Source organism: Pygocentrus nattereri, chromosome 17 (assembly GCF_015220715.1).
Source record: "Pygocentrus nattereri isolate fPygNat1 chromosome 17, fPygNat1.pri, whole genome shotgun sequence".
Taxonomy (NCBI): Eukaryota; Metazoa; Chordata; class Actinopteri; order Characiformes; family Serrasalmidae; genus Pygocentrus; species Pygocentrus nattereri.
Genome location: NC_051227.1, coordinates 38122932 through 38137060, shown reverse-complemented (window position 1 = coordinate 38137060; position 14129 = coordinate 38122932). Strand labels below are relative to the sequence as shown.

The following is a 14129-nucleotide window of genomic DNA, read 5'->3' as shown; positions in this document are numbered from 1 at the left end:
CATAAAGCACACAAATGTCATAAATGGGCATAAAATACGAGGATAATGAGAAATAATTGGGGCAGTCATTTGGTTAGGGATCCAGCCTCGTGACCGGAAGGTCGCCGGTTCGATCCCCAGAGCCGACAGCACATGACTGAGGTGTCCTTGAGCAAGACGCCTAACCCCCAACTGCTCCCCGGGTGCTGCAGATTGGGCTGCCCACCGCTCCAGGCAAGTGTGCTCACTGCCCCCTAGAGTGTATGTGGTGTTTCACTTCACGGATGGGTTAAATGTGGAGGTGAAATTTCCCCGTTGTGGGATTAATAAGGGTCACTTAATCTTAATCTTAAATAAGAAAAATGTAGCACATTGGTCTGTCTTTGGTGTTAATTCATAGTTCTTGAGGCAACATCAGGTGTCAACTGTGGAGGTTTTGCTGTGCACAACTGCCCGTTTTAAAGCGCTTTAGACGGTCCACTGTGCCCTGGCATTAATTGCTGGAGATTAGCTATGCAAATTAAATTCACTCACTCAGACATTAGCCTATACAACAGAAGATTAGCTCAAAATACGCCCCTCCTCCCTGGACCTGTTCAGCCAAATTGCTCCCGCAGACAAAAGATGTTGGGTCAGGGCCCGTATTCAGAAAGCTCCAGAGTACGAGTGCTGATCTAGGATCAGCTTCTTTTCTTATCTACAGTGACCTTGTTGACAGAAACGGAACCGAGATCGGCGGATCGGCACTCCTGCTCGGAGCAGCTTTATGAATACAGGCCCAGATTTTCTGCCTCATTCATGAATGTAGCAAAGCGGTTTCACACTCCTGTCTCACATTTGGGTGTCTTTTCATGGTGATGGTGACGATCGCAGAAGGAACAGCTGTGATTGTTTGGAAATGTTCACATTCAGCCCAAAGTGACAGAGTTCCAGGCCACTGACGTGATTGCCCTTATTTCGATTAAACGAGGTCAGTCGACTGTGAACTCTGGTGGGGGACGAAGGACCTGCGCGGTCAATTGAGTTAATTTGTTTCGACCAAACGAGTTACCATAGAAACATTAGCCTGAGGGTGTAACCCATAGTGGACTAAAAAGTCTAATCTTTAGGGAATGATTTGTGACGTGTCCTGCAGATACTTGATATCCAGCGATTCCTCTACCACAATGGACACGCACATGACCATTCCCACGCCTGCCGAGACAACGCAGCTGTAAAGCAGCGCCAGTATGCGCTTCCTTTCAGCGCTTTTGTCAAGATTTCAAGTTTTATGAAAAAATTAATTCTGCCATTATTTGGACCTATATAACCCCCTGTTAATCAGCTTCTGATCGGGAGCATTTTTCATATATACAGGAAAGGAAATGGATGACAGAATTCCAAATGGTTATTAAAAGGATAGTCAACTGATTTTTTTTTTTTTTTTCTTTCTTTTTTTCACAGCATTTGCATAATTCAATCACTAAGATGTAAACAGTCATTCAAAGTGGTTTGATTTGAAGTGGATCGTTTTAGAGAAACAACTCGGAATTCTTTATAGTGGTGGGGATAGGAACCAGGGGTTGCAGTGAGTACAATGCAAATACAGCCAATTCAATTTTTCCCCAAACTACCAGTGAACCTACACATCGGAGTTTGTACGTGTAAGGCTGATGCCAGAAAATGTGAGCGGACTGTTCTGCCTGTTGCTTTTTAGGCCCTGTGATGGACTGGTGACCTGTTCAGGGTGTATCCTGCCTTCCACCCACTGACAGCTGGGATAGGCTCCAGCACCCCCCACGACCCAGAAGGAGAAGCGGCTTAGAGGATAAAGCATGTATTTGGTTTCAGCGTCGCTCCAAAAGTGTTTTGCTGCCATTTTATGGCTGTGCTGCTTGTTTATTTCCGGTATCGCTGTCTGTTTTTGCACAGACTGAAAAATCGGAAAGAAATCCGGGTAAAAGTATACATGCACTGAGAAATCTGATCACGGAGTGAAAAGTCCAGCTATCTTTATCGGATTTATTAATCTGGTTTTTAGGCTCTGTTTACATGACCATTTGAATAATCGGAAAACTGCAGAAATACGATTATGATTGGATTATTAAGTACATATAAACGCACCCACTGTCTCAGGCATCAGACAGTATATCGCTATATTTTTCAGTTTTTGCCATTATTTCAAAGGATCTGTTGTCCTTTACATTGTGTGTAAATTTCATGATGAATGGAGCAAAAGAAACGGCCCAGAATGACTTGGAAAGACGTCCGGTTCCATTGACTTGCATTAAAACTACAGTATATTTTTTTATATATATATATATATATATATATATATATATATATATATATATATATATATATATATATATATATATAATATAAAACTACAGATATAAAGTTCCAATTTTGGAGATAGGAGGTTTTCTTCCGACAACAGCGATATGTATAACCATGTAATAATTTTCTTTCCTATTACCACAATTGTGAACAATTCTGGCTCTAGAACAGCACATTGTACATCAAACCACTCCAATTTTAATGATTCAGTCATGAATTTTTTAAAAATCTGTGGAGTTCTCTTTTAAGTGATCTCTCATTGTTGGTCCAAAACCAATAAAAAATCACTTTCAAGCTTGTTGTGTAAACACTCACTCACTGCTTGATATTATGTCCCAGCAATCAATTCCTGCTCTCAGGAGAATCATAATTACTGAGCTTACATATTCTACAGCAAACTGTTGTTACCACATAAGGCTCCTCAGGGAGCTTGTGGTTGGCAATAGATCAATAACGAAAAGCAGGGTGGTACCTCCTGAATAAATAAACACTGAGGCCAAACTCAAAAGTAAAGACACTGTCGCCAAAAACAGCTTAGCTTAATTCTAAGTGGTAAAAAGTACAAATGAATTATGCCGGTTTCGGGGCATAAAATCATGTTTTAAGTGGACCCCATGGGAGCGAATAAATAAATAAATTAGCAGAATATGGGTTCTTAAATTTAAGGCTCTCACTGATGCAAAGCACTACTCTTATGAAGCTCCAAAAGCTGCTTGAATGCCCCCGGTGGAGAATCATCAGCCTGCTAAATGTGAATGAGTGAGTGAGAGTGTGAGTGACATGAAAGCAGGTGAGTTATTCTAAAAGTGAACATGCGAGTGGAGCATTGAGTCTGGTTGGTAATGACTGGTCATTTATAGATGTCAGAAATACCTTGAGACAGGCGTACAGGCTTGGTGACTGGAAGTCCATCCATGCTGCACTGGTTCCCACAGGGATGCAGTGTGATCACGCCAGCCTTATTCTCAATGTAGCAGTGCTGGGCAGCAACTCCAGGACCCTGGATGTTTATGTCCATAGCTCCATGGCCCAAAGTTGTCTTTCCTAAAAAGATAATGTTCAAAGTCGTGTGAGATTAACCATTAAAGCATTCAACGTTAGCTGTGAGGGAGCGTTTAGAGGCGTTAAACTTATTGAATGACCGGTTCCTATCTCCACCGTGAACAGGTCTAGGTTTCTCGAGAACAGAGCACTTTCTGCTGAGGCTTTATTTATGTTTTAACAATGTAATGTGGAATTTCTCCTCCGTTACATGGCAAGTTGCACAATGATTTAAAGTTGATTTACTCGGTTTCCTTATTTATTTATTTATTTATTTAACCCATTTTTCTCCCAAATGTAGTCATAACCAGTTAGTTAGGTCTCCTCTCATCACATGAGGCTACCAAGCTTTTTTCTGCTTTGTTTTGAAGAAATGACTCTTACTTATGTAGTATTGATCAAAAGTTTAGAATCGGAAGATTCCATGGAATTTCTTTTTTATATCAATGAGCTGCCAGTGAGATATAATTATTGAATTACTCTATGCTGACAATAAATGGGACATCTAAAGGCTAAAGATTATCCAGTGGCACATACCAGTCCTGCCAAGGATTAAAAGACAATGAAACTTTACAATGAAAGATTATAGAATTTTTTTTTTACTGTACATGTCTATTTATTCAAAGTTTAAAACTCTATATGCTTAAACTAGATACAGTTTCACTACAATCTGGTTCCTTCCACACCTAACTTAGTCACAAAGATATTGACTCTTATGTCATTCAAGACCAGGCTGGGGCACAATGTGGGCCTGCCCTCCAGAGAGAATGACTCATGAAGTGCTCACCGAGAGACTTCACAACAATGGAGCGAGAGCATAGCAGTCAAGCGTTAAATCTCCAGGCCAGGGTAAACAAGTGGGACTCTGGCGTGAAGAAGAAAAGCACATTCCTCTCCCCAGCCGGCCCTGTCCAGTCTTATCTCCAGTCGGGTTGGCAAGATAAACATGAACCTGTGGAACCCCACAGTTTGAGTGTAACCACTGTATAATTCTGCATTACCTGAACTGTGGAAAAACTTTTTGTAATTTTCATATGGAAGCTTGTGAAACATTCCATACCTCTTCTGTAGACACACAGACGATGGCCTCAGATAAAGGAGGAACAGTAAAGAAAGGCAGTGTCAGGCAGATGTAGGGGGAGGTAGGTAATGGTGGGTATGGGAGCAGACCAGCTGATTAAGGGGGAGGGTTTTTTTTTTTTTAAAGGTCTCCTGTTGCTTCTGGCTCAGGAAAAGGGGGTGATGACAGGGTTTGATAATTAGCCTTTCATTCTGGAGACAGAAATGGGGGAAGGGGCTTTGAGTGTGTGTGTGTGTGTGTGTGTGTGTGTGTGTGTGTGTGTGTGTGTGTGTGCTCTCTAGTGACCTAAATACAGGTACGGACTATATCTCTCCAGTTTATAAGGGTTTTTCTTTGTCCTGTTTGCTTGAATGAATAATTTAAAGGGATGGTTTCGTGACCAGTCAAATTTACAGTTTCCCCACTGACCCCAGACATGTCTGTCCAAATTTTAGCAGTTTAGCTATTAGGCTTAGGTTGCTAATAAATACTAGAAATCAGTAGTCACCCAAATCTTTTCTCTTAAATACATCCTTAAAGCATCTCTCAACCCACTCAAACTGCCTCTAGGTCTTCATAAAGAGGTCAGTGCAGCTTTCCTGATGACCTAGATGTGGTTTGAGTGGACTGAGAGATTTTGAGAATTTATTTACAGAAAGGATGTGGGTGTCTATTGACTTCTAGTGTTTGTTTGCAATGTTATAACCAAAGAAGCAAAATCATGACACCAAGCATGCCTTGGCTGATGGATTACACCTGAGGTAAGTGTAAAATTGTAAAATTTGCAGACACTTGGCTTACAAAGGTGAACAGTAGATGAGATGAAATGTCTTTAGGGATATATTTTTACCCAGAACCTCCTCTACCACTTACCTTCAGGCAGGGGCAGCAGTGTGATGGCTGTGCTAAGACGGCCACTCCCAAGACTGACCAGATGGGGGCGCTCTGCCTGGACCTTTAGCCCCTTTCCTGTCTCAATCAGGTCCAGTGGTGTGCTCTGAGGAGTGAGTAAGCATCTGCAGTCAGGGTCTTGTCTATGCATTAGGAGAAAACTGACAATTGACTCAAATATGCACATAATTTCTACATGAATGAAATATGTCAACACAGTCTTCTCTGTTCTGTCAGTTTTGTTTTCTCTGTTCTGTCAGTTTTGTTTTGGGGGCAGTCAAGGGCTGGAGGTTAGGGAACCACCGGAAAGTCGCCGGTACGATCCCCCAGAGCCGACAGTCCATGACTGAGGTGTCCTTGAGCAAGACACCTAACCCCCAACTGCTCCCCGAGTGCCGTTGGTAGGGCTGCCCACCGCTCCGGGCAAGTGTGCTCACTGCCCCCTAGTGTGTGTGTGCTCACTAGTGTGTATGTGGTGTTTCACTTCATGGATGGGTTAAATGTGAAGGTGAAATTTCCCCGTTGTGGGACTAATAAGGGTCACCACTTAATCTTAACCTTTAATTGCATTTGGCAAGAACTGCCATGTATTACAATTGATGTAACACATTTTATTCATGTAGAAATTTTATATGCATTTGATTCAAGTAAATGTAACGTCACTTATTTTACTATGCTTTTTTTACCACTTTATTTCTATCAGTTGATCTGATCTGCTGATCTGGGGCAGACAAGTGATATACAGGAAATACAGTGGACCAAATGTTATGTTAGGGAAGAATGTGAAGCAACATTGAGGTAAACAGCATTGCATTCCCATCTTTGGTTTTCAGTGGTAAGTCCTTGAGGAATTTCTATCACAAACAAACAGAATGAAGCACCATCTGCATAAATGTATCTATATAAACATGAGTTACAATGACATTTGATTTCAAAATCCCGGATTGTCGGATGGAGGGACACTTCGCCGAGGACGCAGCTCACACGCTGTATTGCGCCAAGTGTGTGAGCTTCCCTTCTGCTGTGGAAAAAAAATAGAGAGCTGGGACACTCAAAGCCAAGCAAGGGGTGGTTGTCATGGTAACGGTGGGAGCTGCGAGTGTCTGGGAAGGAATTGCCGAATCTTTTCTTTTTGCTATCTTGAAGAATGACATCATCCTCCTGAAGACACTGCATTCTTTTCTTGGGATTGTAATGGGAACTTCAGTGCAAGGCACTGTGTTGCTGATACTATTCCAGAATATGCACTGATTCTTTCATTATAATTTTTTAATATAATATGTTTTAACTGGCAGCTCTTTCTCAGCTCAGAGCTGACGCTGATCTTTGATGAATGGTATATAATTGTATAATTCTAGCTACCCGTGACCCTTTAGAAGAGATTATCTAGATCAGTTTAGTCCTATCTGTTAGAGATTCTAAGAGGATTTCAATGATAGGGAATGCTGCGTTAGGACATGTGTAAGTGAAGGGTGATAACAGCCCTGTCATCGGAAACACTGTCAGATCTGGGATTAAGCGGCAAGGATGGGCTGGTGTGATGGATTCCCTCTGCTCTACACATTCTAGTCACTGAGTATTCAAAATCATTCTTAGTCCAGGACTAAGAAAAACCCCTGTCCCGAAACTGGCCCTGTATGTCCAAAGCTCTGTAGATATTCTTTTCATTCAACATTTCCTTGGACATGAAGGGTATTAAAAGGGAGTTGGTCCCCACTTTTGTTTATTAGCTTCTACTCTTGGATGTTGGAGCATTGCTGTGAAGATTTGGTTGCACTCAGCCAAGAGCATTAATGAGGTTATGGACTAATGATGGTTGATTTAGTTCTGGAGCAATCCAACTCATCCTAAAGGTGATTTAGCTCCATCACTAAAGAGAACACAGTTCTACTGCCCAGGGTTGGGTGGCTTTATTCCCTTGGCATGAGGCATGGTGACCTTAGGCTCATATGTGGCTCCTCCAGAGCATCCCATTCTATTGGTTGTGCTTTTTGGAGATTATACAAGCTGTATGTGGTCGGCACGGTGGCGTGGTGGGTAGCGCTGTCGCCTCACAGTGAGGAGGGCCTGGGTTCGATTCCCCGGCCGGGCGACTGGGGTCCTCTCTGTGTGGAGTTTGCATGTTCTCCCCGTGTCTGCGTGGGTTTCCTCCGGGTTCTCCGGTTTCCTCCCACAGTCCAAAAGACATGCAGTCAGGCCAATTGTGTAAAATGATCAAATTGTAAGTCGCTCTGGATAAGAGCGTCAGCCAAATGCTGGTAATGTAATGTAATGTATGTGTGCAGCTGATTCAACTCGGCTTTCACTCACTTTCCTCACACCGGAGTCGAGTCATTAAGTAATCTCAGACTTGCTTATGTGGTTTCTGATCACCAGTTTTATGCGTTCGATTTTCTTCCACGTAATAATCACCTTTATACTTTAGGCCTAGGTTATTAAAGACTGGGTAAGTATCGGGTGTGATAGATTAGGGCAGCCCAAAAATGTGCATAGCGAAGGGGCCTCAGTTCTGAGAGTGATGTTTCATGCTTTATCTTGCTGCTGCTAGGTAGACACTGCCTAACTGAAATGCCCCAGCTCTGGGAAACGGACCAAGGTAAAGTCTCGATATCTGGTTAATATTCTCTGATCTTACGTCACTGCATAAGCTGTGTGCTTTCTTTCCTTGCTGTGCTTATCTGTGTAACGTCTCTCACTAGAGGTTCAGTTACATACTGAATGGTGACTTTTCACTGACTCTCATTATGTAGGTCCATCATCAAAATAAGTCAGAAATCCTCTACATGCTCCTTCTCGAAGACGAGATGAATGCCTACCAAAATATCCCAGTGACAGTGTAACATGTCAAGACATGGGAGCACTGGAAGCTGCTGAAGTGAATGCTACCAGTGTTCTTGCTACAGTAATGACCTTGTTTATACAATGTGAATGCTCCTCTCAGTGTTCTCTTACAGCTCATGAACAATGATTGCAACAGTTCTTTCATCAAACAAGCAAGATGTCCTTTCCTTTTACTCCATGCGCAGTCAATTAAACAAAACACGTTTGGCGTCTGAAGTTTGCTTCTTAAGTTTTGCACTGGAGCTGCAAGCCTAATGTAGCTAACAGGTAATGAAAGTTTATGCCCACTAATAAGCAGCCTGTCTCATCAGACATTTCCTCTCCACTTCGTTAAATAATGTCAAGTTGGCTATCTTAGATGTTTGTACTGGTGCACATTGTGTAACATACTGTTATTTATATTAAAAATAGGGATAAACATACAGGCAAACCTCTAAGATGGTTTAAAAATGATCTTTTAAGCAACTTTTAAAGCCACATGCAAGCCCTATGTTAACATCCACTTTAGTATATAAGAGGAAATATAGTTAGTTAGCTCATTGATATGACATGCTTTTTTTGTTTGTGTCGTCCCCCCAAAAAATTTAATACATGACCTATATCAAATTATTAAACAGTACCTTTTATGTAAAAACAATTTTCACTCCATCCATATAAAATTTACCTAAGCAGATTGAAAGTAGTCTGAAAAGTCAGGTGGCGCAGCCCGTACAGTAGTGCAAATGGTGCAAGCAGGCAGTTTTAATAACTGAAATAGGCCATTAAAAACTTTGATAACACCAACTATATTTAAGATCAGGGTGGCGGGGGTATAAAATACACATAAATATAAAAACAAACGTATGCAGATATAAAAATGTACATATCCGTTTTAATAAGATGTGATAAAAAAAAAAGACTTACCAAGTCTTTCATAATCTGGGCCAACAGTATTCAAGTGGATAGTAGATGTAAAAATTGCATAGAATTTCCTCCTTAGCCCAAAAAGACTGGACACAATTCGGGCTCCTAGCTGCTACTACTGTTTTTAACATGGAGCATATCGCTGCTGTCGGAAGAAAACCTTGTATCTCCAAAATAGTAACTTTACAGAAGAAGGAAAGAACCTACTTTCATTTTCATGTAAGTCGGTGGAACCAGACATTTCTCCAAGTCATTTTAGGTCATTTCTTTTAGTCCATTCATCATGAAATTGACTCACAATATGAAGGGTAACAGGCATTTTCAAATTATGTCAAAAACTGAAAAACAACAAAAATGGAGATATGAGGTTTTCTTCCGACAACAGCGATATGTAACATACTTTTGTCCATTTTTATAGAAAATGGTGTCAATTCGTTTTAGTTTTTTTAATACAATTTTGAAATTGTTATTTGTCAATGTCTCATATTATTCCTTTAAAAAGGCACATGAGGACCTAATCAGCAGGTTTTAATTTGCCACAGTAACAAGCTGCATAGTTAATAATATTAATAACAAATGTTAAACAATAATTATATTATAGAAAAGTCATTTCTATTATATTTGTCTACTTAAAAATATATGTCGGACATAAATATACACACTTCACCCTGGAAAGTGAAGGTAGTGTACCTTTAAAACTCCTAAGGTGCACAGTTGGACTTTAAGGACCTTGTTTTATCTTGTACATTTACATTGTTTGTACCTTGGGGAGACTAAGATTTTACCAAGACTATACCTTTTTACTGAAGTGTAGATATCAGTGTGCCATCAGTATCAGTTTCCACAAAAGGGTTAAGACTAGTCCTGGACTACGTTTTCCTTTCAGCGGAGAGTCTCCATTCAGAATGCTGTGTGGTCCGAGGCTAGGCTTAATCTCTGACCAGGAAACATTATTGGTCTTTATTTAAGATATTCAGCACAGTGAGGCAAGTGTGTGATGATAGGTAGGTTTTCTACATTAGCCTTGGAGCTCCAGCACAAAACTGAAGAAGCGAAATTCAGACAGTAAACGGGGCTGACGAACAGGACTGTTTGGGTTAAGGAGCCGATTGTGTGCATTTGATTTGTGCCCAATCCGTTACTTTAAAAGACAGTCTTACCTGTAGCACCTGATGAGTCTGGCGGGCATGCTGGTTTCTGTACAGATGGTCCATGTCCGCCGCGTTATCCGTCACTTGCTCTAAAACGTGAGCATCCTGTGGAACACAAGGGCAGCCTTGAGAACTGCAGCTGTTTTGTTATGTCTGAGCAGAAGTTCTGCATGGAATACAGTGTATTCTTGAATGTTGCTTACAGTGTGTGCCACACTGTTCAGCTGCCCTTATCAAGTAGCAAGCATAAGGCCTTAGTCTGCTTCTGAAACTGGTGGTTCTCATGCACACTGATAAGCAGTGTTTCCTTTCCTGTGAGATCCGTGGCTAAATTCCGAATTGAGCCGCATCTCAAAGTCACGGATGCAGCTGACGAAGGCGGAGTTTCACGTCATGTCAGTGAAGATGGCTGTACTCGTTTTTGTAGGACCCTTCAAATGCGGCCAAGAAAAGCACCTATCATTTGTGGCAAACTGAAGGACTCAGCCATCCAAAATCCTTCCAAAATCCTTTGAAAAGGAAAAGTGGTAGAATATAATGGTTCAATAACACATCGCATGATTAACAGGCATTGTGAAAGCGTTCTTCAGATTGATGACAAATGTGCTGTAGATGTTTCTACAAAGAACCTTTTGGAAAATGGTTCTATTATAGCACTCAAATGGGTTTTTCTGTTGATACAAGCTTGACGTCTTAACAGTATCCGAACTCTTTTTATTTTGGGTGCTACATAGAATCATTTTCAAAAAGGCGTTATACCAAGCCACTTCCTTTACTTAAAAAAACCCTTGAAAACCATCACTTTTAAGTGTGTATGAGAAAGGTGCTATATAGGTTAAATGTTTTAGTAGAGATCTCAATAACATCACAAATTATGCTCAGATCTGCCAGAATAATAACACATTTAACTAACCCTGGACTAACCATTTCTCATCCAAGAGCCTTTTAAGTTTTGATATTGTAAATAACCATGATCATTTATATCTAGGTACAAAGTATCTCTTTCTGTCTAATGCTATTTCTCCAAAAGAATTAGAGAAAAATCACCATTAAGACTCCTGAGCATTCAAAGAAAACTCTGGGAGACATGAAGTAATATAAATGGAATATATTTTATATATATATATATATATATATATATATATATATATATATATATATATATATATATAAGTAAGTAAGTGATACTTTTTTGATCCCACAACTGGGGAAATTCCACCTCTGCATTTAACCCATCCGTGAAGTGAAACACCACATACACACTAGTGAACACACACACTAGGGGGCAGTGAGCACACTTGCACGGAGCGGTGGGCTGCCCTATCCACGGCGCCCGGGGAGCAGTTGGGAGTTAGGTGTCTTGCTCAAGGACACCTCAGTCATGGGCTGTCAGCTCTGGGGATCGAACTGGCAACCTTCCGGTCACAGGGCCAGATCCCTAACCTCCAGCCCACGACTGCCCCATATAATATATAATGTAATAAATGGAGTCAGTAAAATTGACTTGAGATTTTTTTTGAGACACCACTATCCAATTATTTCAGCTTTTTTAATGAAAGAATATTCATTTCAAAGACCACCATTGTGACTTACGATAAACGGTGACTCGACCTTTTTATCAACGCATTTAAATCCTGTCCAATCAAAAGACTTTGTTCCTCAATTCACTTGCATTTTTGGTCATTCCATTTTTATTTCTCATGCATCTTGATCAATATATTTGTGCTACTTCCACCTCTCATTCTCACCAGTCTATCGCTTTAACGCAGTTATCAGCCTGTCAGAGTGAGAGCAAAACACTGGCATGCTCTCCCACTCAGCCACTCCACTGCTACGATTAATAGAATTGGCTCGCACAATGGAGACGTTTACAAACAGATACGTCGAATTTCCCCACTCAGCCGAGCCGAAGAAACATTCTCACATTCTCAGCCGTGCCCTCTCGAGACCCGACACACTCACACATACACACTGCCCTCCCCTGGAATTCCTGCCCGCTTGCTCACAACCTGGCTTTGACCTTCTCTTCAGCCAAAGCAGAAAGAAATGAAGCGTCACAAAAATTGCTATATTTGTCCATGATCTATATATAGACACAAGTAGAAGTCTGTAATGTGGCAGAACTGCTTGAAGCACCCATCCCTGCAAAGTGCCTGCGGTGAAATCAAATGTGAGAGGCTCAAACCTCAAATTGCACAAAGCCTGAGTAATTACAGCAGTTATTCTCCCTGCTAGTGATCCCAGAAATATCAAAACACTTCACGTTCCAGAAGTGGTAGCTGGATGGGAGGGTGTCCTATCGCATCATAAATCTCTAAAGCTGGAAAACTTAATCATTACACTGTAAAATTACAATTTATTCCAGATAATGAGATAACGATAAATGGGAAAATTGGAAAGTCCAACAAAATAATGTATTTAAATACATTCAAATGCATTCAGTTATAATAACTTGCAGCCACAACTTCTGACATGAAAATATTACACGTCATCATTAAGTAGGACTACCTAAGAAAATACACTTGGATACCAAGCAGCTTTGCAGTGATCTTGATTTGAAATAAAAAATACATTTTACCTTTGGCCAGTTGTCCAGTAAATAAAGTGCCTTCAACCCGCAGTGTCCCTAACCATTCTACAGCCAGCTACGTGTATTATTGTCTGTTAGTCTTTGTCCCTTTCATAGAGTAGAGAGAAGATTCTGCCTCCTAGACACGCTGCAGACCTGTCTGTACATGCTGCGCTGAGCTGGAGCCTGCATTCCTGCCCACCAGCCAGAACCCTGATAACAGATGCTGGCGTGGAGTTCAAAAAATGATGGAGAAGGAGAAGAAAGGGGGGTGGAGGAAGAGGATGATGAAAAGCATGAAGGACTTTTGGAGCAAGCTGATGCTTAGACAAGGCAAACGTGCAAAATCATTACTGGGAAACGAGCCGCTGTATGTAGGTTGTCGGGGTGCGTACAATGAGAGAGTACCGAAGGCAGATAGTAGGTTCTTCCATTCAGGGTGCATCTAATCTCCCCAAAGAGTCTTTTTATGATCCCATGCCTTTTGGCTTATTCAAACTGCTGACTGAGTTTTCTATGAGAATCTGTTTCCAAGAGTGTGTCCACATATCAACCCTAACTAGTTGAAAGACAAGTAGGGTGATTTTTGCTTTTGAGGCTACCTCTCAGTGTTGTGTAGCAGTGGGACAGGACTCAAAGCTTGGCTGATTGCAGGGCATTGGGACAGACCTCTACGTGGACTGTCCAATCCACAGGTCACACTTTTCAAGGAGAGCACAAACAAGTCAGCTGCTGAAACGTAGAAATGCCTGCGTTCCCATGTGGGGCATGTGCGTGGCAAATTGTGCATTCTTTCTTTCTAAAAACTGTAGGGCTGTGAAGAGCAGCAGAAGAGCTGCTTCCACTGACTAAATGTAATCCTCGCAGTCACTACAGCAACAAATATGGTCTGTGCCTAAATAGTTCACAACCATGAATGAGCATTGCACTTACATAACCCATAATTCATGGAGAGACATCCATAGTAGTAATTGGCTCACTTTTTTCTGTACTGCCCTAGTCATCTTCCCCACACCATCGTTGTTTCAATGATAACCAATGTGGTTATATGAACAAATCCAACTCTGGTCTGAATATACAAATCGCTTTTGGACATTTAAAACCTGCAGTGTGGTCACTGTCTAGAAGATTGAAACAAATTCGAATTGCCCTGCAGTGTGAACGAAGCCTAACAAACTGGACTCAGCTGTTGAAGGGCTTGGTCTTCTTCTTCTTCTTCTTCTTTTGGCTGCTCCCTTTAGGGGTCGCCACAGCGGATCATCTGCCTCCATCTTGCCCTATCCACTGCCTCCTTTACTTTTATACCAACCATCTCCATGTCCACCTTCACTACATCCATAAACCTTCTCTGAGGTCTACCTCTTCTCCTTCTACC

At 41.3% G+C, this 14129-nt stretch overlaps 1 protein-coding gene across 2 annotated transcripts in view; it reads right to left on the bottom strand.

The window, feature by feature from the left end:
* The window catches only part of phldb1b (pleckstrin homology-like domain, family B, member 1b), a 112790-nt gene that overhangs the window by 80674 nt on the left and 17987 nt on the right, over positions 1-14129 (bottom strand). For both annotated transcript variants that reach the window (XM_037546589.1, XM_037546590.1), the window contains exons 2-4: positions 10195-10290; positions 5273-5396; positions 3172-3342 (exon numbers count right to left, since the gene is read on the bottom strand). In XM_037546589.1, coding sequence (XP_037402486.1) covers positions 3172-3342; positions 5273-5396; positions 10195-10290 — 391 coding nt within the window. The remainder of the gene's footprint in view (positions 1-3171; positions 3343-5272; positions 5397-10194; positions 10291-14129) is intronic.